The 24,498-nt window shown below is 45.3% G+C and overlaps 1 protein-coding gene and 1 long non-coding RNA gene across 2 annotated transcripts; one reads left to right on the top strand and one right to left on the bottom strand.

Annotated features, from left to right (window-relative positions):
• The first annotated feature begins 2,863 nt into the window (after positions 1-2,863).
• Positions 2,864-11,895, top strand: LOC148683441 (uncharacterized). The gene is made up of 4 exons (XR_015947210.1): positions 2,864-3,750; positions 6,681-6,801; positions 8,316-8,383; positions 11,323-11,895. It is a non-coding gene; the product is annotated as an uncharacterized LOC148683441 (long non-coding RNA).
• A 4,965-nt stretch (positions 11,896-16,860) lies between these two features.
• On the bottom strand, positions 16,861-22,970 carry LOC118075484 (relaxin-3-like). Its single transcript, XM_035097493.3, has 2 exons — positions 22,526-22,970; positions 16,861-18,895 (listed from the first exon to the last, which is right to left on the bottom strand). The coding sequence occupies exons 1-2, from the start codon at positions 22,968-22,970 to the stop codon at positions 18,528-18,530; spliced, it is 813 nt and encodes a 270-aa protein (XP_034953384.2). The 3' UTR covers positions 16,861-18,527.
• Positions 22,971-24,498: the final 1,528 nt, after the last annotated feature.

Below are 24,498 nucleotides of genomic sequence, written 5' to 3'. Positions count from 1 at the left end.
AGAGCAATTTTGGCCTTAAATGGAAAGTCTGGACTTTGAAGTCATCTTATTTTTTTCTTGCCATTTCGTATTGTATTGTTTAATTGATGTTTTGTAGTTATTTTAAATTTATGTGGAGTGCCTTATCTGAGTGGATGGAGCAGCTGAGTAATTTCGTTGTTCATGCAGGGTGGGCAATGACAATAAAGATTATCTTATCTTATCTTATCTCTTGACAGGTTACAGGTAGGTAGCCGTGTTGGTCTGGGTCGAAGTAAAATATCTGAAGAAGTGTGCATGCACACGAAAGCTCATACCAAAATAAAAACTTAGTTGGTCTTTAAGGTGCTACTGAAGGAATTTTTTTACTTATCTCTTGACATTATCTGAGAACTGAAGAATCGTCTGGAAATTGTGACGAGCTGGCTATCAGGATACAGATAGTGAAATGAGCATCTTCTATATTGTCCACATTAACAGATTCTCATCTAAGTAAGATTGTGGCTTCTTAACCAAAGCTATGGGGATGTACATATGGTGATAGGAACTATGGACCAGAGGATTAACAAAAGCTTTCAATTCACTGCATGGCCCAGGCCGGGGGGCGGGGCGGTTGCGCCTTGTTGGTGACTTCAGGTGGTAGTATTTCCAATTTGTTTTCTGAGGTCCAGGGTATTTTTGGGTTAAATACCATTTTCTTGAGCATGTCTTAAGGAAATCAATGTGAATGAGTCATGTAGCTAAAGCAGGTTGGCTAGTAAGTTGGAGCTGGAGTTGGTGACGATGATGGAGACAGACTATTGGTAGTCCCAGTACTGAAAACACTGAGCCTCATGTCATGATTCTGTTCAGCAAAACCTATAACCTTGGGGAAAACGAAAAACACGTGTGGCTAAGGGTTCAACTGCTACTTTTAGTTTGAAGAATTCCAAAATCCCCTTATGATGATCAACTAAAATGTCATAAAATAGTGAGCAAGAATTTGAGTCCACCGGTACTCTTTGGTAAGCTAGACGTTAAGCAAAACCAGGAAAGGGTAGAGGGATTGGCTTGGTATAGAACACCGATCTGCATTGGTCAGATTGGTCATGTTTTGTGCCATCTTAGAAAGGACATGGCTCTGGGTGTTGTAATGAAGAGTCCTGGAGAGCTTTGGGGTACCATATCTCTGGCAGAAAAACTGCAAACTGTGGTTTAGTAAATTGAAAGTTTTAAAGGTGGGCCCTCCCTAAGCCAATGAATTCCTGCATGGTTTTCTCCATGTATTTACACGAGCCTCTTCACTTTTATGTGCAATGTATAACCAATACAGCTCATGTCCCAGGTAATCTAGGACAACTACATTTTATTGTATGTATTGAGCTTTGTGTTTATGGAAATTCGGCATATTGGGAACACATAGGAAAATATATCCCTGGCTGAGTTATATCCATTAGCTTTCAATTTCACACATGCACATTTAATGTAGACTATGTTGTTGTTGTTTAGTCGTTTAGTCGTGTCCGACTCTCCGTGACCCCATGGACCATAGCACGCCAGGCACTCCTGTCTTCCACTGCCTCCCGCAGTTTGGTCAAACTCATGTTGGTAGCTTCGAGAACACTGTCCAACCATCTTGTCCTCTGTCGTCCCCTTCTCCTAGTGCCCTCAATCTTTCCCAACATCAGGGTCTTTTCCAAGGATTCTTCTCTTCTCATGAGGTGGCCAAAGTATTGGAGCCTCAGCTTCACGATCTGTCCTTCCAGGGAGCACTCAGGGCTGATTTCCTTCAGAATGGAGAGGTTTGATCTTCTTGCAGTCCATGGGACTCTCAAGAGTCTCCTCCAGCACCATAATTCAAAAGCATCAATTCTTCGGCGATCAGCCTTCTTTATGGTCCAGCTCTCACTTCCATACATCACTACTGGGAAAACCATAGCTTTAACTATACGGACCTTTGTCGGCAAGGTGATGTCTCTGCTTTTTAAGATGCTGTCTAGGTTTGTCATTGCTTTTCTCCCAAGAAGCAGGCGTCTTTTAATTTCGTGACTGCTGTCACCATCTGCAGTGATCAAGGAGCCCAAGAAGGTAAAATCTCTCACTGCCTCCATTTCTTCCCCTTCTATTTGCCAGGAGGTGATGGGACCAGTGCCCATGATCTTGGTTTTTTTGATGTTGAGCTTCAGACCATAATTTGCGCTCTCCTCTTTCACCCTCATTAAAAGGTTCTTTAATTCCTCCTCGCTTTCTGCCATCAAGGTTGTGTCATCTGCATATCTGAGGTTGTTGATATTTCTTCCGGCAATCTTAATTCCGGCTTGGAATTAAGACTATATAATGTAATTAAGACTATATAATGTAGACTATATAACACTTTAATTAAAGGTTGGGTTTCTCTCTTCAGTGTGGCAAATGTGGCACAGAAATCAGCATCATTTTAAAAGAATTGGAGTAGGAAAATGAACGCATAACAAAATGCAAATACATTCAGTGCAAAACATAATTATAATGGCAATGGCAATTCATGTGGTTTTTTGTTTTTTTACAGGAAACACCAGCAATAATTTGGAGACAAAATAGATTACAAATCAGCAATCTTCTTTTTCGTACAAGCAGTATTCAAATAAAAAGTACTGGCTGCAAAAAACACTGAGTTTTTGGTGTTCCTGAAAAATTGGATGTGCAAATATTAATTGTGGAATGTGGTGTTGTGTCCAGATTTGATACGAAATATATATAGAATTGCTAATACAATTTAATGAAATGGTAAAACGGCATACAAAAAATTTTTACAAACGGTTTGTGCGTAACCTTTTTAAATATTTCAATGGAATATACCTCATTTTAGTCATTGATAGGCAAACATTCATCCATTTGTGCTACAGGAAATAATTTTTGAGGGGGGGAAATGAAAAAGTCATCACCCTAGTAGCCATAGTATCCTTGTCTTGTGGGCCAATAACAATGCAGGTTGTCAAGCCGGGGCACACGTGCCATTCACCTTTCCTTGTTGCGTGTCAAGGAATGATTCGGGATCAGCTTTGGTCACTAAGCAAACAGGCAGCTGCAGGGCAGCTACCAGAGCTGGTAAATGTGCAGCTGGGCACAATGATCTGGAAAATAGAGAAGGGCTCAACCTCCGCCTCACAGCCAGGTTGCTGTGCCACTCGAGCTCAGTCACTCTGCTCACCTTTCCTAGCCAACATATGCACACCTTCACCTCCACCTACCCAGACTTCACAAGATGTCCATGTACTCTAGCTTCTATCTACTTTGTGCCTTCTGATCCTCGCCCTCACTGCTTTCTCATTATGATAACATGGGAGATCTTAATGTACAAAAACAGATGCCTTTGATTTTCAGAATATTTCAGCCCCCACATGCAAGAATGCACAAGTACAGGACATCTTCCATTTCCCTCGGAAGGCCTTATCTTCATTTTCCAGATCATGTAAAAGGTGTTGCACCTTATTTAAAGGCCGGGCAGGTAGAGGCTGAGCTTAGCGTTTGCTGGCTAGGACAGAGGCATCTGGGAGCTCAAAGGCAAACTGGGGGAGAGCAGAGTCAGCGACTGAGTGGAAATGGGCAAGATGAGCTTGGACCACCTCTTGCTATTGCTGTTAGTTACGCTGCCAACAGAAGTGCTGCCCCAAGAAATAACAAGATATTGTGGCCGCAAATACTACAGGGCAGTTGTGTATATCTGTGAAGCTCAACAACACGCAATCTCCATGCTGGAAAATCTACGGCAGGGGTGGCCAACTCCCAGGAGACTGCGATCTACTCACGGAGGTAAAAACTGGCAGTGATCTACCCCCTTTTGGGGGCTTCAGGTCAAGGTTGTTGAACTTTTTCTATGAAGGAAAGCCCTGTTTTGGGGGGGGTTCAGGTCCAAGTTGTTGAGCTTTTTAGGGAGGAGGAAAGCCCTGGGTTTTTTTTGGTTCAGGTCAAACTTGTTGACCTTCTTTTAGGGTGAAAGAAAGCCACATTTTGGGGGGGTGCAGGGCAAAAATGTTGAGCTTTTTTTTAGGGGAGCTAAAGCTGTTGAGCTGCTTTGGGTGGAGCCAGTGATCTACAAGTGATCTACCACAGATGTCCAGTGATCTACCGGTAGATCACAATATACCTGTTGGACGTGCCTGATCTACGGCAGTGGTCCTCCACCCCCGGGCCATGGACCGGTACCGGGCCATGGATCAATTGGTACCGGGCCACCCAAGGAACATTAAATACAATTTAATTAAAATTACTAAATCAAAACAATCTAAATAAAATATAAACAATCAACATCCCCCCCTCAGCGGGCAGTGAAACAATCGACACCCCCCCCCCTCAGCGGGCCGCAGTAAAATTATCAAACATTGACTGGTCCATGGCGATAAAAAGGTTGGGGAACACTGATCTACGGTATTCCGGTCACTCAGGTAAGTGATTCAGCCAAAGTTGAGCTACCAAACAGTCCTTCACCATGTAGCTTGCTGCTCTTTTGTATTCCTATTCAGCAGAAGTAAGGTGGCTTCTATAAGGGAGAGCATGGGATTTCCCATATTTAGGGCCACATTGGCTTTGCAGAGAATGTATTACAATGAATTATTAAATTCATTTTGCTCTGAAAACCGTTAGGCGCTCTGTTAAAAGCAGCGATAAAGAGAGATTGTGAAGGATCAATGAATGTTCTCTGTGATGAGAGCCCAAACATTGTAACATGCAATGCATTGTTTTCAAATTACCATATTTTTCCCGTCTATTTTGGGGGACTCAGACTTAAGAAAATGTGGGAAGATGGCCCCGTGTATAAGGTGCTCCATAATTTTTGGCATTATTTTTTAGGGGGGAAACCTAGTCTTATACATGGAAATATACGGTATTTTAATGTCACTGTTAATTTTTATTTTTAAAAAATACAATCTGTTTTCTTGTTGTGTAGACATAATTGCTGGACTACAATGCAAATATATTTGTCTTTTTTCCTTTAAACAATGCAATATTGGGTGTGTTTCGTATGTTTAAAGCCACAAGGCCCCGCTCTCCTCAAGAGACTGAGACGGGGTTTCCATTTTAACAGCAAATGGAGCGCGCAGGTGAGGACGGACTTGCTTCCCTGCAACTTCTCGTCCAGTCTCTCCCAGTCATTTTTGCATTTTGCGGAACTTATGGTGGTGAATTATATTGGGGCAACGTTTGGGGCAAAGGCCCCGTACCCTCCGAGTGCCCCAGTTTTCCAGGGACGTCCCGGAATTACAAAAGCCACCCCAACTTCTGATTTGATCCCTATTTTCCCCCCACCAGCATGGCCGCTGCTGAGCTTGGAAGGGGATGAGCTGGTCTTTATCCCGAATGGTGGCTGGGAGGGGACCTCCCGTGGCCTTTGCGTGGCGGCTGCTGCTTCTGCTAGTCTTCTCCCTTGGGCAGCTGTTGGCAGCTGCTGGAGAGCAGGCAAAGAGGAGCGGAAGCTGGCAACAACAACAACAGCAAAAACACTTTCTGCATCCGCGTCTAATCTTGCCCCTTTCTAACATTTATTTATTGCAGGGTGCTTTCCTTTTTTGTAACTCTACCAAAGAATAAAATAAAATAAAATAAGATCGGGGTTAAGGGGTTTTCTCAGGGCGGTAAAGGGTGTCTGTGCTGTGCCCCGTTGATGTAGAGGTGATGAAAATGGTCTGGGGACAAAAATGGGGGGGGGAGAGTCAATGAGGGTCAGTCGGGAGGCAGTGAGGAATGTCCCTGTTTTCATCTGAGGAATGTTAGAGGGGATGCGGTTGTCGGGCAAGCGAGTGGGGGGGGAGGAACGATCCGCCAGGCAAAACGCAGGAATGTTTCCAGCACTTCTCCTCGACGTCTTCATGACCTGTGCCTTCTAGACACCGGGCACATATTCAGATATCTTGCAGAGTAAAACACAGAAGGACTGAGGCAGAGGTGTGTGCTACAAACTACTTTTATTACTAAGTATAAGGCAGAACAAAAGAAAGCACGTCTCCTCTCGCTGAGAGAAGTCCGAAGAAGGAAGAAACAAACGGAAACAGAATACAGCAAACGTCCGCTCCTGTGATTCCAGCGATCTTTGCTGGAATGCATAAACACCATTTTGTGACTGCACAGTGAGAGGAATAGGAACCTAACCCCTGACCCTTGTTACCTTTTTACTCTTAAAATCTGGTCACACCACTTCTGCTTTCTTGGCGACTGGGTCAGTTCTGTATTTAAAACACTGAGAGCTGCAATTCTTGTGTCTAGTCACACATTTAAAATGTTTTAAATGTGTTGTAAAAGAACAACATACAAATGTGACACTAGATGGAGACAGTGAGCTGAGCAAAAGTCAATGTATTTTTCAAAACTTTTTATTTTGATTTTTAAGAAAGCATCTTCATGGCATTTTTAATATGTGCGTAGATTCCACCCCGGTCACACCTGGAAGCTGATTTTGCCTGCCAATATACCTCCTTCGCCCTTCCTTCAACTGCACGAGGGCTGGGTGATAATATTCCAGTGTGTACCGTGCATGTGAGTGAGGAGGTAGAGATCATGTGGATACCCCAAAATATTATTCAGAAGTTCACTGTTTCTTCCTTTGTAATTAAGAAGCTGAATGTTTATCGCTGTAATATTTCACACCTGGAAATGCGAATCCTGTCATTCTAGTTTGACACTGTTCTGTAAAATGCGCAGCCATATTAACTATAATAACATCCCTCCTCTCCTGTGTTTTTTTCTAGCCGCATCTGACGATAGGCCTCTGCCAACTCACTATGAAAGGTGCGGTGCAGAAATGGAAGGCTACTGTCTAAATGACGGCATCTGCTACATGACCAAAGAAAACACAACACCTTTCTGCTGGTAAAAAGAAAAAAAAAGCCTTTCTTTAGCAGACTTGCAGCATTTATTGTCAAACACTTTTTCCTGATAAATTGGTTACCAAGGATAATTTAGTCCACAAATTAATAGCAGAGTCACTGCATTTTTTAAACCTCCAAGACCCTGTATTATGGTTTGGTTCCCAGAGTCGTCTTCTCAGCAATTTACTAGTATTGACATTAGAACTATCCTTCCTTAACTCCTCCTAACAGAGTTAGTTTGGCAGCGATACTATTTATTATTAGGAGTGACACTTCCAAAAATGTTATTGAACACAGTTTCTGCTAAAATGGAACAGTGCTTAATAAAACAAGAATTGTAAAATGCAAAATACAGAATTTTGACAGCATATAGAATTCATACTACAGGCATCTGCATTTGAACTAGTGCAATATGTGCAATATATTACGGTTGCTTGTCCTGTATTATTTAAAAGACTCAAGTTGCCACCTATGTCTGCAAAGACATACAACTGTCTTGTTTGTAGGTGAATATTTGCAGTATTTTGCAAAACACAAACAAACAGCCATCTACACAGGCACATAACCGTGGGACTCCTGTTTCCAAACACATTAACACCCCCAACCTTTATTGATTTGGAAAGAAAAGGCTAAGCTAACAGTTGGTTTAACCCAACAGGTCTAACTAATCTTATGCTGAAATACATTCAAGAGCTCTGATGTTGGTATGTTTAGTTGCGTTTATGAAAGAGGCAGTGAAAAACCCTCAGCAGTGTCTCGAGGCTTAATGTGAGCGAACCAAAGGAGATCTGATCCAAGCAAGACAGAGGTGCTCCCTGGTTGGTAGAAAACCTGGTCTCGGGTTCTGGAAAGAAAAAGGTGGCCTCTGAAAAATCAGGGGCAGGTTATGTGTTCTTGTGCACCTGACTCTTCTCTAAGATGCGCAATTAGGAGCCATGGCTGAGGGGACTTTTGCACAGCATTGGCTTACGCACCTGAAGTGTAGGTGGGTTTCCACAAAGCAAGACACAGTGATAACAGCAAGAACCTTTATTGAATGAACAGAACTGGACAACAGGAGCAAAGCAACTGCTTATATACCTTTCTGAAGGCCTGGGCCAATCCCACTGCCAACGTGATTGGCTGTCTAAACTGCCAAGCTGCGAATCATGACTCGGAGTTTAAGGGCCAATCGCAGAGGCCCAAATCCTGAAATGTTCTGTGATTGGATATCCCAGGGGTCAGCAAACTTTTTGGGCAGGGGGCCGGTCCACTGTCCCTCAGACCTTGTGGGGGGCCGGACTATATTTTGAAAAAATATATAAATGAATTCCTATGCCCCACAAATAACCCAGAGATGCATTTTAAATAAAAGGACACATTCTACTCATGTAAAAACATGCTGATTCCCAGATCATTCGCGGGCCGGATTTAGAAGGTGATTGGGCTGCATCTGGCCCCCGGGCCTTAGTTTGGGAACCCCTGGGATATCCTGTTTTGCTGTTCTTCAGTTACTGATCACTCCCCCCCCTTTAGGTGCAAAGAGGGAATGACTGGGAAAAGATGTGAAACCTATGTAATCACGAGAGACCAAAACACAGAAGGTATGTAGTAAAATAATATGAAATCTGCTTTCTCCTCCAGCTGCAGCAATCAAAATCCGTGTCACTTGCTGTTTTCATCCTTCAGTTTAAACTGGGCTCTTTTTCATCTGCCTTTGACCATACATTGTCATTTGTACATTATGAATCAGTGCATTCCCCCCCCCCCCAATCACTGCATTTTATTTACTCGAGTCGAGTGTGCCATCGAATCTAATGTGTACCTCAATTTTCAGAACCATGAAACCAAAAAGTATTTGCTGGCGAATGTAAATGTGCCATTGAATCCTTAATTTTCACAACATAATTTAGCCAAAAATGGTGAGCATTAGATTTGAGTAAATATGATTTTCAAACTGCAATCTTTCTTATACCAGAATCTTTGAGCTAAAAAGAAAGCTTGCTGGTGTGTACTGATATTGTTAGAGCAGGGGTGTCAAACTCAAATTCATCGGGGGCCGCATCAGCAGTTTGGTCACTGCATTCAATTATTACTGTTTTTTGTAATAATGTAAGCTCATTCCCACCCCCATGCGGATCACATTCCTGCGTCGTGGCGCGTGTGTGGGAGGGGATGTAAACGAGGGAAATTTGAACAAAAGGTGGGGATTGACAGCTTCCGGGGGGGGGGGCTCAACTAAACCTTCGGCAGGAAGGAGAAAGCCACTGCTGGGATTAAAAACCTGCAGATGGAAAGAGGGTTTCCCTCTCCCGCCCTGCGCACACCCAAACCCCGCTAGGCAGGATGCCACACGCTGCAACCCACCCCATGCTTTGGAGAGGGGCAGGAACATGCGGTGCAGCGCCAACTCCCTGCTTTGCTTTTGCATCCTCCCTCCTCAGCGCCAGAGTCCCTTCCCCTCGCGCTGAGGGAGGGCAGCGGATTTCCCGAGGAGGAAGGCGGCGGCAGCCCCAGCGGACGTGCATCTTCGCCTCAGAGCTGCTCTTCCCCCCACCCGCGCTGTTGTCGTCTTCGCCGCCGCCTCTCCCTACCGGGACTGCAGGCAGAGGAGGCTTGAAAACCTTCCCCCCCCCAAAAAAAAATTCCCCTCCCACCTACTCAAACCGCGAGGCGACTCCATCTGGAGCCCTACATCACAAGGGGCTGAGAGGAGGCGGTGGCAGAGCGGGAAGAGCAGGAACCCGTGCTGTCGTCGCCGCCTCCCTCCCGGCCGCCCCCCGGAGAGCAGCTCCACTGGAACTGAGAAGCCAAAGGGCGGCTCGGGGGTGGGGGGCAGAGCAAAAGCCAGGCACCCTCCCGAGTGTCTATGAGGAGAAAACGGGGGAAGAGGGAAGAGAAACCCGGCTCCATCAAGAGAGCAACTGTTGCGCTTCGCCTACTTCCCCCTCAGGCTCACTCCGCGTCCCTTTCGCCCACCTCCCGGATGCAGCCGAGGAGAGGAAGGGAAGCGGCGGGCGGCGGCTCCCCAGTGCCGCCTCACTCGCTCTCGGAGACTACAGCAAAGCCCGCCAAAAAAAAATCCAGCGCTGCTCCGTCCCGGCACTAACTTTGCTGGCGGCGCCTGTAGGGCTTTCCTACCTCCTCGGCGGGCTTCCTCCTCCTGCATCTCACTTCCCCGTCTGGCCGCTGTGCCACCGCCTCCCTGAGCCTCATTCGAAATTGAAATTCCCTGGCCAAGGCAGTCAGCGCGGCTCCAGCGCCCCGGCCTCCGCCTGCAGCCCCGCCCCCGGTTTTGACCCTCGGCCAATCGCAGGCTCCAGAACTACTGTCAGCGGGTAATGTCGGCGGTGGCTATGCGGGCCACATGACGAGGTCTGGCGGGCCGGATTAGGCCCCCGGGCCTTGTGTTTGACACCCGTGTGTTAGAGTATAACAAAAGTAATGTTTTCATCTGAAGTGTTGCACTCCCATATTATATTTCCTAAGGTTCACTTCAGTTCACTTCACTTTCAAGCTTTTGAGCTTTGATGGAAATGAGAAAGATGGATACATCAAGGCTGAATCTACACGACATCTTTCCTCATATTTTTATCTGTAACCAAATGGATTACACAAACTGATGTAGATTGCCTCTGGTATAAGTAATTTCAAAAGTTCAACTAGACTGATTAGCAGAATCAGGCAAATTGTAAATGTACCTCTAGATAACAGTTGAATTCAGCTGCTGCAATATGAAATAAGTTTGAATTACGGTAATAAACAAATTTAGCACCGCGCTAATGGAGGACATGTATGCCTAAATCCAACACAGAGTTAGGCCAACATAATCCCACTGAAACCAATGAGCGTGAGCAAATTAGATACAAAGAAAAACTGTCACAAGTAGCTGCAAAGAGGATTAGGAAACTATGGTTTGCGCAGGGGATTAAGAATTTATAAGGAATTTTGCAAACCTAAGTCAGATAAATTTTATTTAAAGTAACTTAGGCTGCAATCCTGGGCACACTTAGAGTGTGAGTAGCACACATTTAATAGGACGTACTTCTGTCCTACGCAGGTGGTGCTGTGGGTTAAACCACAGAGCCTAGGGCTTGCCGATCAGAAGGTCGGCGGTTCGAATCCCCGCGACGGGGTATGCTCCTGTTGTTTGGTCCCAGCTCCTGCCCACCTAGCAGTTCGAAAGCACATCAAAGTGCAAGTAGATAAATAGGTACCGCTCCGATGGGAAGGTAAATGGCGTTTACGTGAGCTGCTCTGGTTCGCCAGAAGCGACTTAGTGATGCTGGCCACATGACCTGGAAGCTGTACGCCGGCTCCCTTGGCCAATAAAGCAAGATGAGCGCCGCAACCCCAGAGTCGTCATTGACTGGACCTAATGGTCAGGGGTTCCTTTACCTTTACCTTTACTTCTGTCTGAGAAGGCCCTATAGGATGGCGGCAATGGAAACCAAATCTTCTGTTTAACTTCGTTTCCTATCTGCAACAGCTTCAGAAGATGAGCTGAGAAGCATAATGGTTTTGTCTTTCCTTTCCTTTTCAGAGTTTGCTCAAGACCACTACCAACCCAATGAAAAGCCATTGCCGCGACATTTCTTTGATTTAAATAAGCCTAGCAAGAATTCTATGGATGCAGCTGAGGAGGGTGCTTGGCAGAAGAGAAAATATCCAAAGGGCAGAGCCGGCCGTTTTGGATCAGGTTTCCCACGAGTCAAACACCTCCAAAGACAAGATAGGCACCTGCAAAGAAAGTGTTGCACAGTGGGATGCACTGTGGAGGAAATTATTGTTGCCCACTGTTAGAAATACAGTACTGGTTCAGTTGCAGTGCAGCTTGACCACTGGGTACACAAAGGAAAAGCAAAGATGATTTTTAACCCTGTCTTGTATGCAATTAATGGTAGGCTTCTTAGTGGCTTGGAAAAATCTGGGGTGGTGTCTTTGCATTGTGACAGTAAACTATCGCAAAATTCCGCAGTGGTTTTGCTGAGATGCATCCACACCCCTTCTCTTCTAGAACTTGTCTTGGATCTCATGATAGATAGATAGATAGATAGATAGATAGATAGATAGATAGATAGATGATAGATAGATAGATAGATAGATAGATAGATAGATAGATGATAGATAGATAGAGAGAGAGAGAGATAGATAGATAGATAGATAGATGATAGATAGATAGATAGATAGATAGATAGATAGATAGATAGATAGATAGATAGATGATAGATTGCAGCTTTAAGCTCATATACACATAACAATAGACCCAACGAGACATCTCATGCTGAACTTTCCATGGAAATTGTAATGCTTAAGGGAGACTATCCACTGTTAATTAAAGTAGTACAAGAGCAAAGGATTGTGGTTCTTAGACTTCCTGTCCCACGGAATTAAAATATTGGGTTGCAGATGTGATTCATAACACACTTGCCAGGATGAAGGCAATGATTGGAATTATTATCTTGGGTGCAGAACTGCACCAGTCCATTCACACTGGTCTTCTGGTTCCATATGCGAGCTTCATTGCTCTTAAGTCCATAGTTTGGTCATTACTTCTTGGGTGCAGAACTGCATCAGATCACCCACACTGTTGTCACCAGGTAGCTTTTGTCCTAGTCAACAAATGCAAACCTTAGCCACCTGTCCAGCCTTAACATGATGTGGAATAGCTCACCGCCTTGCGATCTAGAATGCCCACACACACATACAGTATCTTCTGTCCACTTTGTGTGCCTTCTGATCCTCACCCACTTTCTCATCATCAGAACATGAGTTATCTTAAAGTACAGTAGCAGATGCCTTTGATTTTCAGAATATTTCAGCTCCAAGATGCAAGACTACACAAGTACAGGAGATCCACCCCACTGCTCCTTTTCCCTAATACCTTATCTGGGATGCCGGTGGCGCTGTGGTCTAAACCACTGAGCCTCTTGGGCTTTTCGATTGGAAGGTTGGCGGTTCGAATCCCCGCAACAGAGTGAGCTCCCATTGCTCTGTTCCAGCTCCTGCCAACCTAACAGTTCGAAAGCATGCCAGTGCAAGTAGATAAATAGGTACAGCTGCAGCGGGAAGGTAAATGGCGTTTCCGTGCGCTGTGGTTTCCGTCACGGTGTTCCGTTGCACCAGAAGCAGTTTAGTCTTGCTGGCCACTTGACCTGGAAAAGCTGTCTGTGGACAAACACCGGCTCCCTCGGCCTGAAAGCGAGATGAGCACCACAACCCTATAGTCACTTTTGACTGGACATAACCATCCAGGGATCCTTTAGCTTTTAAAAAATACCATATCTTCTGTTTCTGGTATCATATTTCTACACTCAAGCAGACATTAATACAACACAACATGACATCAACACAAGGGGGCTTGTGAAGAAGGCGCAGCAGAGACTGTACTTCTTGAGAATTCTAAGGAAAAACCTTCTTCCGCAAAAGCTGCTGCTTGCCTTCTATCACTGTGCCATTGAGAGCGTGCTCACTTATGGGTTATGTGTGTGGTACCGAAGCTGTACCGTACTTCCCAAGGTAGTTGTTACAGGTAGGTAGCCGTGTTGGTCTGACGTAGTCAAAACAGATATCTGAAGAAGTGTGCATGCACACGAAAGCTCATACCTATGACAAACTTAGTTGGTCTCTAATGTGCTACTGGAAGGAATTTTTTTATATTTTGTTCCCAAGATAGGATAGGGATGTGCAGCAGGGGCATAGCCAGGATCAAAACTAGGGGGGGGGGCAAGCCATGGTTGTTCAGGGGCGGGGCCAAGGCATGGGAGGGGAGGGGCCACGAAGTGGGAATGTGGGTGGGGCTACAGGACCAGCGGGCCCGATGACATCATGGCGGCAGCGGCAGCGGCCACTTTGTGCTTCTGGGGCTGGCAGCGTTGGCTGCTACCCTGCTTGGCTGGAGAGGACGGGAGGGTCGGGCAGGCAAGAGGGGGTGGCAGGGCGGGCGAGGGCAAGGCAAGGCATGGCCGCAGCCACGACGGCTCCGAGGCGTTGCTGCATATCAGTATAATATTTCAACCATGTCGTGGGTTCAAGTCCCACCTTAGGAAAAAATTCCTGCATTGCACGGGGTTGGACTAGATGACCCTTGTGATCCCTTCCGACTACAATTCTATGATTCTATTGATATATTACCATAGCATATGCATCATTCTGCTATCTTGAATTGTCCTACTCCTAGGCATAGCAGCCAACTCCTAGAGGCCTAGGTGCCTCCCCCCCCCAATTACTGGTAAATACCGTATTTGAAAGTCATCCCCCCCCCATGTTGATGGGCTTTCTATGTGGGGCTTATCTGCCCCCCCCCAGTATTTTATTAAGGATGGAAGAGGGAGGGAAGGAAGGAAGAAATAGAGAGAGGGATAACTCATATTTGTGGGTGCCTCTGGGTGATGCTGTGATGCTGGAACTCTGCAGCAAGAGGAAGATACCGGTACGCCTGTACAGGAGCCTTGTAAGCAGCTTTCTCTCTGCTTGATTTACAGCAGGCACGTCCAACAGGTAGATTGTGATCTACCAGTAGATCACTGGATGTCTGTGGTAGATCACTGGTAGGTCACTGGCACCCCTAAAAAAAGCTCACCCAAAATTTTCCTCCTCCCTAAAAAAGTTGAACTATGATCTGAAGCCCTAAACAAAAATGGGCCTCCCTCCCTCCTAAAAGAAGCTCAACAAGTTTGACCTAAACCCCCCAAAACAGGGCTTCCCTTCCTTAAAAAAAACTCAACAGCTTTGACCTGAACCCCCCAAAAGGGGGTAGATCACTCCCAGTTTTAAACTGTGAGTAGATCAGAGTCTCTTGGGAGGTGGCCACCCCTGATTTACAGTATACAGATGCAGGAGGAGGGGCAGACTGGAACACCACTGCTTTTTATAAACATCACTGTGTCTGTCAAAGCTACAGCCCCCCCTTTCTTATTCACTTCCTTTTAGCCTTGCAGAGCCACCTTAGTCAAATTGAATCCTCTGCACCCTCATTAAATCGCCAATAGAACTCTTAATGCGATTCCTGGATGCTCATTAACAACTCCCACTTAAGAACAATAGGGTGAAGTCGTCAGCTATCGAATCTTGCCTGGGGATATCTGCTCCATTGTCTTAACTGCTTAACTACTGGTAGCGACTTTGCTTTATTTATTTCAGAGGTGGCCAACTTCTAAGAGACTGTGATCTACTCACAGAGTTAAAAACTGGCAGTGATCTACCCTCCTTTTTGGGGTTCAGGTCAAAGTTGTTGAGTTTTTTCAGGGAGGAGGTAAAATGTTGAGCTTTTCTTAGGGGAGCCACAGTTGTTCAGCTTCTTTGGGGGGAGCCAATGATCTACCAGTGATCTACTGCAGACATCCAGTGATCTACCGGTAGATCACGATCTACCTGTTGGACATGCCTGATTTATTTGATGTGTTTTTGTTACAGCTGTGTCCCCCCCCCCGGCAAGCGGAGACTTAGCTGCTCTTGCTAAAGCAAAGCCCTTTCCACTTCAGTTTTTGGAGGGGAAAAGTGCTGGTTATGGTCTGTAAAATACATTAATTTTTTGCTTCTAGGGGGGCAGCTGCCCCCTCCTGCCCCCCTGCCTACGCCCATGTGAATTATTAAAACAGCGGAGAGCATTATTGGCTGTACACTCTCCACCTTAGAGCAAATCTACATCACCAGGTGCCACAGGAAAGCACTAGACATATCAAGAGATCCATCGCATCCTGGTCACCATTTTTCAAGCTCCTGCCATCGGGACGGAGATACAGAACAATGAAGGCGAGAACGAGCCATCTCAAGAACAGTTTCTTCTCTAGAGCAAATTTGGCCTTAAATGGAAAGTCTGGACTTTGAAGTCATCTTATTTTTTTCTTGCCATTTCGTATTGTATTGTTTAATTGATGTTTTGTAGTTATTTTAAATTTATGTGGAGTGCCTTATTTGAGTGGATGGAGCAGCTGAGTAATTTCGTTGTTCACGCAGGGGAGGCAATGACAATAAAGATTATCTTATCTTATCTCTTGACATTATCTGAGAACTGAAGGATCGTCTGGAAATTGTGACGAGCTGGTTATCAGGATACAGATAGTGAAATGAGCATCTTCTATATTGTCCACATTAACAGATTCTCATCTAAGTAAGATTGTGGCTTCTTAACCAAAGCTATGGGGATGTACATATGGTGATAGGAACTATGGACCAGAGGATTAACAAAAGCTTTCAATTCACTGCATGGCCCTGGTGGGGGAGGCGTTGTGCCTTGTTGGTGACTTCAGGTGGTAGTATTTCCAATTTGTTTTCTGAGGTCCAGGGTATTTTTGGGTTAAATACCTTTTTCTTGAGCATGTCTTAAGGAAATCAATGTGAATGAGTCATGTAGCTAAAGCAGGTTGGCTAGTAAGTAGGAGCTGGAGTTGGTGACGATGATGGAGACAGACTATTGGTTGTCCCAGTACTGAAAACAGTGAGCCTCATGTCATGATTCTGTTCAGCAAAACCTATAACCTTGGGGAAAACGAAAAGCACGTGTGGCTAAGGGCTCAACTGCTACTTTTAGTTTGAAGAATTCCAAAATCCCCTTATGATGATCAACTAAAATGTCATAAAATAGTGAGCAAGAATTTGAGTCCACCGGTACTCTTTGGTAAGCTAGACGTTAAGCAAAACCAGGAAAGGGTAGTGGGATTGGCTTGGTATAGAACACCGATCTGCATTGGTCAGATTGGTCATGTTTTATGCCATCTTAGAAAGGACATGGCTCTGGGTGTTGTAATGAAGAGTCCTGGAGAGCTTTGGGGTACCATATCTCTGGCAGGAAAAACTGCAAACTGTGGTTTAGTAAATTGAAAGTTTTAAAGGTGGGCCCTCCCTGAGCCAATGAATTCCTGCATGGTTTTCTCCATGTATTTGAACGAGCCTCTTCACTTTTATGTGCAATGTATAACCAATACAGCTCATGTCCCAGGTAATCTAGGACAACTACATTTTATTGTATGTATTGAGCTTTGTGTTTATGGAAGTTCGGCACATTGGGAACACATAGGAAAATATATCCCTGGCTGAGTTATATCCATTAGTTTTCAATTTCACACATGCACATTTAATGTAGACTATATAACACTTTAATTAAAGGTTGGGTTTCTCTCTTCAGTGTGGCAAATGTGGCACAGAAATCAGCTTCATTTTAAAAGAATTGGAGTAGGAAAATGAACGCATAACAAAATGCAAATACATCCAGTGCAAAACATAATTATAATGGCAATTCATGTGGTTTTTTTTTTTTACAGGAAACACCAGCAATAATTTGGAGACAAAATAGATTACAAATCAGCAATCTTCTTTTTCGTACAAGCAGTATTCAATTAAAAAGCACTGACTGCAAACACCACTGAGTTTTTGGTTACAGGTAGGTAGCCGTGTTGGTCTGAGTCGAAGCAAAATAAAAAAATTCCTTCAGTAGCACCTTAAAGACCAACTAAGTTTTTATTTTGGTCTGAGCTTTCGTGTGCATGCACACTTCGTCAGATACACCAGCGATTGGCAACCTTTTGAGCTTGGTGTGTCAGAATTCGCCAAAAAACCGAGCATAACTTAGGTGGTGTGTCACTTTGAGAAAAAACCCATAATTTCGCGATATTTATAGTTTAAATAACAAAAATGTATAATTGTAATATATAACTGTATTTAATAAACCAAAAACTAATTATTTAACCAAACCAAACCAAAAAAACCTTGTTGTTGTTTAGTCGTTCAGTCGTGTCCAACCCTTCGTGACCCCATGGACCATAGCACGCCAGGCACTCCTGTCTTGCACTGCCTCCCGCAGTTTGGTCAAACTCATGTTCGTAGCTTCAAGAACACTGTCCAACCATCTTGTCCTCTGTCGTCCCCTTCTCCTAGTGCCCTCCATCTTTCCCAACCCTGGTCTTTTCCAAGGATTCTTCTCTTCTCATGAGGTGGCCAAAGTATTGGAGCCTCAGCTTCACGATCTGTCCTTCCAGGGAGCACTCAGGGCTGATTTCCTTAAGAATGGATAGGTTTGATCTTCTTGCAGTCCATGGGACTCTCAAGAGTCTCCTCCAGCACCATATTTATCCTTATTTATCACAAAGTGCCCAGAGTTGTTGAGCTTTTGGGGGCAGCTGCTAACCAAAGTTTTGGAGGTTTTTTGGGGGGTGCAAAAGTTGCTTTGCTTTTTGGGGGGAGATGCCCCAAAGCTGCTGCACTTTTTTGGGGGGAAAGGGAGCAGAAATAAATGATGAATAATACCTTTGCTGGAACTAACACGCAGCACCGACATAGTCTGCCAAAGTGCCAAAAAACCCAGCACAGAACAGGTTAAAAAACGAGCACTGTTACACCCAATCATAGTCTGCCAAAACAGCACAGAAAGGGTTAAAAAGCAATCTCTGGCTACCAGCAGCAGCAACAACAACAAAAAAGGATCGGGGGTTTTTAACAGCGGAGACAAGCTGTAGCGGAGACAAGCTGTAGGAGGAGCGGGAGAACAAATGGGGGAAAACAAAACAACAACAACACGAATGGGCCGATGGGGCGTGTGCCAGCAGTGAGGGCTCTGCGTGTCATATCTGACACACGTGTCATAGGTTCGCCATCACTGGACACTGAAACAGATTCTGACGAAGTGTGCATGCACACGAAAGCTCATACCAAAATAAAAACTTAGTTGGTCTTTAAGGTGCTACTGAAGGAATTTTTTTATTGAGTTTTTGGTGTTCCTGAAAAATTGGATGTGCAAATATGAAGGTATTCTTAACACAATCTACTAATCTCAGTTTTGGTACATCCCCAATTACAACACAGTCCGGCCATCCCCATAGGGGTTGCGCGCTTTATTCTAGGCTGTTTGACCAAAGGAAAGTTATATGGGCTGATGGAATTGGCAACCCCAGTTTCGCTTCTGCTTTTGTGGGCTGCATCTCCCAATTGACGGATGTATTCATTGTATTCACTGGAAGTAGGAACATATTCATTAAAATAATCATATAAATTTAAAAAGTCTTTCAGCGACGGCTTTCCAACTTGTTGACTGATGCTTTGCAGTTGCTCCAGTTCAGGATCCAAGACAGACTGCAAGTTAATATTATCGAGTCCTTTGTCGGTGCTAGTTTGAAGAAACTCTGTTAAGGTAAAAACAAAGGAAACTATCAAAAGGCGACCCATTGTAAAATGTCTACTGAGTTTTCTGGAAGAAATTTTATTAGTGATACTGTGAGTATTATTCATGCATTTACCTATACACATTTTACCACACTTGTTCACCAAAACATTTCAGGAGCAGCTTGCAAGGATCAGTAAAGGTAAAGGTAAAGGCACCCCTGACCATTAGGTCCAGTGGCGGACGACTCTGGGGTTGCGACACTCATCTCGCTTTACTGGCCGAGAGAGCCGGCGTACAGCTTCCGGTTCATGTGGCCAGCATGACAAAGCCGCTTCTGGCGAACCAGAGCAGCACACAGAAACGGCGTTTACCTTCCCGCTGTAGCGGTACCTATTTATCTACTTGCACTTGACGTGCTTTCGAACTGCTAGGTTGGCAGGAGCAGGGACCAAACAACAGGAGCTCACCCCGTTGCGGGGATTCGAACCGCCAACCTTCTGATCGGCAAGCCCAAGGCTCTGTGGTTTAACCCACAGCGCCACCCATGTCCCTGCAAGGATCAGTAAAGGGGCCCCTGACCATCAGGTCCAGTCGTGTCTGACTCTGGGGTTGCGGCGCTCATCTCGCTCTATAGGCCAAGGGAGCCGGCGTTTGTCCGCAGACAGGTCATGTGGACAGCATGACAAAGCTGCTTCTGGTGAACCAGAGCAGCGCACGGAAACGCTTTTTACCTTCCCGCCGGAGCGGTCCCTATTTATCTACTTGCACTTTGATGTGCTTTCGAACTGCTAGGTGGGCAGGAGCAAGGATCAGTAGTGATATGCAAATTTTGCTAACTAAACTAGGGGTGTCATGTTGTTGTTGAGTTTTTTGGGGCAAAGTTGTCAAGCTTTTTCAGTTTTACCCAAAATTGTTGAGGATTTTTCTTTTGCAAAATCTCAAACAATTATGAAGTTTTTGACCGATTTTGAAGGAAAAACACCAAAATCAGACAATGCTGACATGGGATGCTGTATGTCCAGATTTCCCCAGGCATTTCAGCCCGGTCCCAGACACTGCTTCCGACAGCTGATTGCCGGCTATGTCTGGGAAATTCTGGGCGTATGGCAACCCTGACTAAACAATACTGTACATCTTATTTTAACAACTCCAAAATATACCAATGATTTATTTTTCAACAATTGAGGTTTTTTTCCACCCATAAACATTTCAAGTTCAAAAAGAAATTGCTGAGCAAATGTTCTAAGCATGGTTCGCTGCTAGAATCTGGGACCCAGAATGTGATTCCTGTAAAGAGGTAGGGATTTGAAGAATAGAAATATATTACAGGAAACAGGAAAGTATAATTATGCCAGTCAAAAGACACAAACACATCATTTTCTTATAGCTGAAGTGTCTTCAGCTTGAAATATTGAGCATGTAGTAAGGTTGTGATTTAGAGATGGGGCAGTGACCCTTCCCCATTTTTGACCACTTAGGATTTTTCACACCACGTTTCTGAAAAGCTCACCGATTCTATAATACAGCCTGAGTTATTATTGCCATATTTAATTAAATAGGTCCATTTACTAGGTAATCATGCAGAATATACAACATATTTTGCTTCTTAAAAAAGAACACCTGTTTGCCAAACATCACTATTGGAAATTCCCAATACATCATTTTAAAACTTGGAATTTATCTAAGATGAATATTCTGTTGGATGTGGCTGAGTTTTGAACTCTAACCCCCCAATTTCTGTAACTTATTCATGCTTCAACTGAATTTTGATATGGCATTTCCGGTATATACAGCAGAAAAATGTACATTTGCAGCTGCAACAGCTATATAAAATGAGATTGTGCCAGTATATGTGGTAGAATGTTTTTTATAAGTCCCCGATTTAGATGCTTGAGTTTCCAGTCTGTTCCTCAAAAGGATAGTGGAAATTTAAAGCCACATGAATATTGGAAGTCCTAATTAAAATTGCTGTTATTACCTTCCTTGGTGCTCAAATCCCCATGCTAAGTTCCTTTTATTGATCAAATTGCTTCTGGTCTAAATCAAGTGTCTAAATCAAGATTTATAGTAGAACTGCTATATACTTTCATTCTACCACTTTATATTAAAATAATCCGCAAGCACTCGCCTAAGACATTTCTTTATGAATTAGTTAACCAGTTGAGCATGTCAATCAGAGAAGCTGTGAGCTGCCGGCAATCTTCTATTTGTTACCCACTCTCATCACAGGAAACAATAGATTATGTGTGGAGTGTGTGTGTGTGTGCACGCACACACACACACACACACACACACACACACAGAGAGAGAGAGAGAGAGAGAGAGAGAGAGAGAGAGAGAGAGAGAGAGAGAGAGAGAGAGAGAGAGAGAGAGAAGCTAGTATTTGCAATTTAAACCGGGGTGTGTGTGTGCAAATTCCACAACTCTTAAGTCTCCTTGAAATCAAATAAAGAGAATGCTCAAGCACCACTGAAATCAGCAAGACATTTAAGACTTACTGGTAACTTTGGGCTGGATTATACATATTTCATTTGCCCCTCCACCCCATTTATTTTAAATGAGAAAAGTTGCTTTTGTATGTATTCACGCTTGCTAGTGTTTCGAAGACTAATTTGAAGTTAAAATAGAAGGCACAATGGCAGCCTAACACAGGGATATCCCTTTTTTGCATCTGCCTCCTTGAAGTTTAGGGGGAAACTCACTGCCTTATTCACAAGATCAGCTGAGCTGCCTACCACCCTGGGTTTCCAGTTTTTTGCCATGATGCAGGGGCTTCAGGTGAGAATGACGCTCCCTAGATCCACTTTTAAACAAATACAACAGTGGGAATTTACAGTTTGGGGGGGAGGCTAAAGCTTTAGCGATTCAGAAACAACGAGGTAAAGACGGTATACTGAGAGGTGCTGTGAAGCCTGCCCTGGGAAATGCCCTCTCAACAGAGAAGCAACTGCACGACTTTTAGAAGATAGACCTGTATAGCAAAGTTGTCGATGTTTCATTGTGTATACAGGTATTTTCCTGGGGCATTGCAGTCAGATGGGCGGCCCAGAAATAATAAAATTACCACCATTGCTTTTATATTAAAGGGTAGGGAAAGCAAAGTGGCGGGGCGCTCTCGATGTTTCGATCTTTGGCTCGCGTCGAGCAGCAGCCTCCTCGTCTCAGGGTCTTGGGTTCGAATGCCAATGCTGAGCAAAAGATTCCTGCAGTGCAGGGGCAGGGGGTCGGACTAGATGACCCTCGTGGGTGCTCTTCCACATCCAGCTCGGGAGAACGGACTTGGCAGTGCGTCTTTACGCACGAGTCGCCAAATGTTTCTCTCGAGCTCCATTTGGGGGGGGGGACTTATCCCCAGACATGGGTCTACTCTACAAGATCGCGACCTAAATCCTGCTTTAGGAGCGAGGATCTGGAAAATTTGCGCGCGAGGCGAACAGAGAAAACTCCCTCGGGAATCTGTACTTTTCCTGGTCTTTCGAAGACGAGGTTGGATATTGGAGATGTTCGTTTGGCACCAAGTTTCAGCGGGAAGAGCCACAGCGCTTCGTCTAATTTATCATCATCATCATCATCAATGACAGCCCACTGTGGAAAACTAGCGACGCCCCCGACCCCCGTTTCCCCCGACGGCGCTACGCGAGCGTCTTACCGGCGCGCGCCCTGGCGGCGTCGAGCGGTGCCTGCTCCGTGGGCCGCTCGGCGACCCTCCTCCAGCGCGACCCTCCGCAGGTGAAGATGACGGCGCGGATGAACTCTCGTCCGCACAGCCTCACGGCGTACTCGCCGTCTTGGGGCGATGCCGAGGCTCCAGAGCTCCGGAAGGTCAGCTCGGTCGCCAGCAGCAGCACGACGGGCAGCAGCCCACGGGGCCTCATGGCGAACGCGCACCCTCGCCTGCCTTTGGCCGCTTGGTCGCCGCCTCGTCCCGCCCTTCCGTCGGCTGGGAGTCCGTCCGGCAGAGACGCGCCGTCGAGCGCGAAGGACTGGCGGCTGGAGCGCTGAGCCGCAACCTTCGCCAGGCGCGCTTTATAGAGCGAGAGGAGACCCTCCGCCTCTGACTCATCCACACGCACACGACTTTCCGCACTTCTCATTTCCGTCCTCTGCTTTCCTCGCCCACCTCCCTTTATTAATTTCCTAGAGAGAAGCCCCTGCCAGATGGCCACTGGGCTTTAGGAAGGAAACGTCTTATTTGTCTCCCCCCTCCCTTTTAAGGGTTCCCATATTTCAAAAAGTGAACATCCGGACACGAAACAATTGGGGGGCGGGTGTTTTAATAACGGACAATCTAGTATTTCTGCTTCCAGCTAGCATTCTGTAACATTTTCCTGTTCAATATACATCCCAGGAGTGCCAGCTTGGCCCCCACCCCCGTGGGGGCCATGGAGCGTGCATGGCCATGGCATCGAAATTTGTGGGTGCTCTGCCCCTTCATGGGGAATTTTGTTGGTGCTCAGGCACCCAGGGGAGTTGGCACCGAAATTTGTGGGTGCTCTGTCACTTCATGGGGAATTTTGTAGGTGCTCAGGCACCCAGGGCCCAGGAAGTTGGCACCTATGATACAGCAGTCCCATCTCAGACTACAGCATCGCTGAAAGCTGTAAGGCAGGCATCCCCAAACTCGGCCCTCCAGATGTTTTGGAACTACAATTCCCATCATCCCTGACCACTGGTCCTGTTGGCTAGGGATGATGGAAGTTGTAGTCCCAAAACACCTGGCGGGCCGAGTTTGGGGGTGCCTGCTGTAAGGTTTCCATCTTGTAGCCATGGTTTTTTTCCCTAATTCAGCTCTTAGCTGATTGAAGAAATCATTTTCCATGTTGTCATCATTCCAATGGTCTTCCCGCACATGTGCACCTTCATCTTCATCTTCATCTAAACCAGCCCAGTCTTTGGCAAGGAACTCTGCAACTTCTCCTGCTCCAAGAGCCCCAAGAATCATAGACTTGTAGAGTTGGGAAGGGACCAAGAGGGTCATCTAGTCCAACCCCCTGCCATGCAGGAATCTTTTGCCCAACGTGGAACTCGAATCCACGACCCTGACCTTAGGACTGTCATAGTTTCATAGAAGGATAGAGGCCATTGGCGTACTACCTATCGAATTATCGTTCTTATGCAAAATCACGTGCAGGATTCGAGAATGGATTTGGGGGGCTTAGAAAATAAATGTTGGTGTGTTTTAATGCAGCCTTTAAGAGGAAATTGGCGGGGGGGGGGCATCAGGGAAGGAGGGAAGGGAAGTCAGGAAAATGTGGAACAAAAAACCCAAAGGATATATATGATAGGAGTTATGTAATAATTTGGAAGATTTAATAGAATTTGTTATAAAAAGGAGAGATTAAGGGCCTCATGCTCTACCAACTGAGCTGTCCCAGGGTATATGTCAAGCATCGTTCTTATTTTTGAGCTACAATGAGAATCAGGCGCCAACTCCTAGGAGCCCAGGTCCCCTTGCCCCCCCCAATAAAATATTTGAGGGAAAATGTTCATGGGCATTGCCATTCAAATGGTGTTTGCGTTCCACATCTTGTGATTGATTTTGCAGGGCAGAGCTTACCTCCCCCCCCCCAAATATTTTATTTAAGTTAGCATCCCTGGTGAGAATCGTAGAAGGGACACCGA

The sequence above is a fragment of the Zootoca vivipara genome, chromosome 15 (assembly GCF_965207765.1).
Source record: "Zootoca vivipara chromosome 15, rZooViv2.hap1.1, whole genome shotgun sequence".
Taxonomy (NCBI): Eukaryota; Metazoa; Chordata; class Lepidosauria; order Squamata; family Lacertidae; genus Zootoca; species Zootoca vivipara.
The sequence above is the reverse complement of the archived record's forward strand: the minus strand, read 5'-3'. Positions and strand labels throughout refer to the sequence as shown.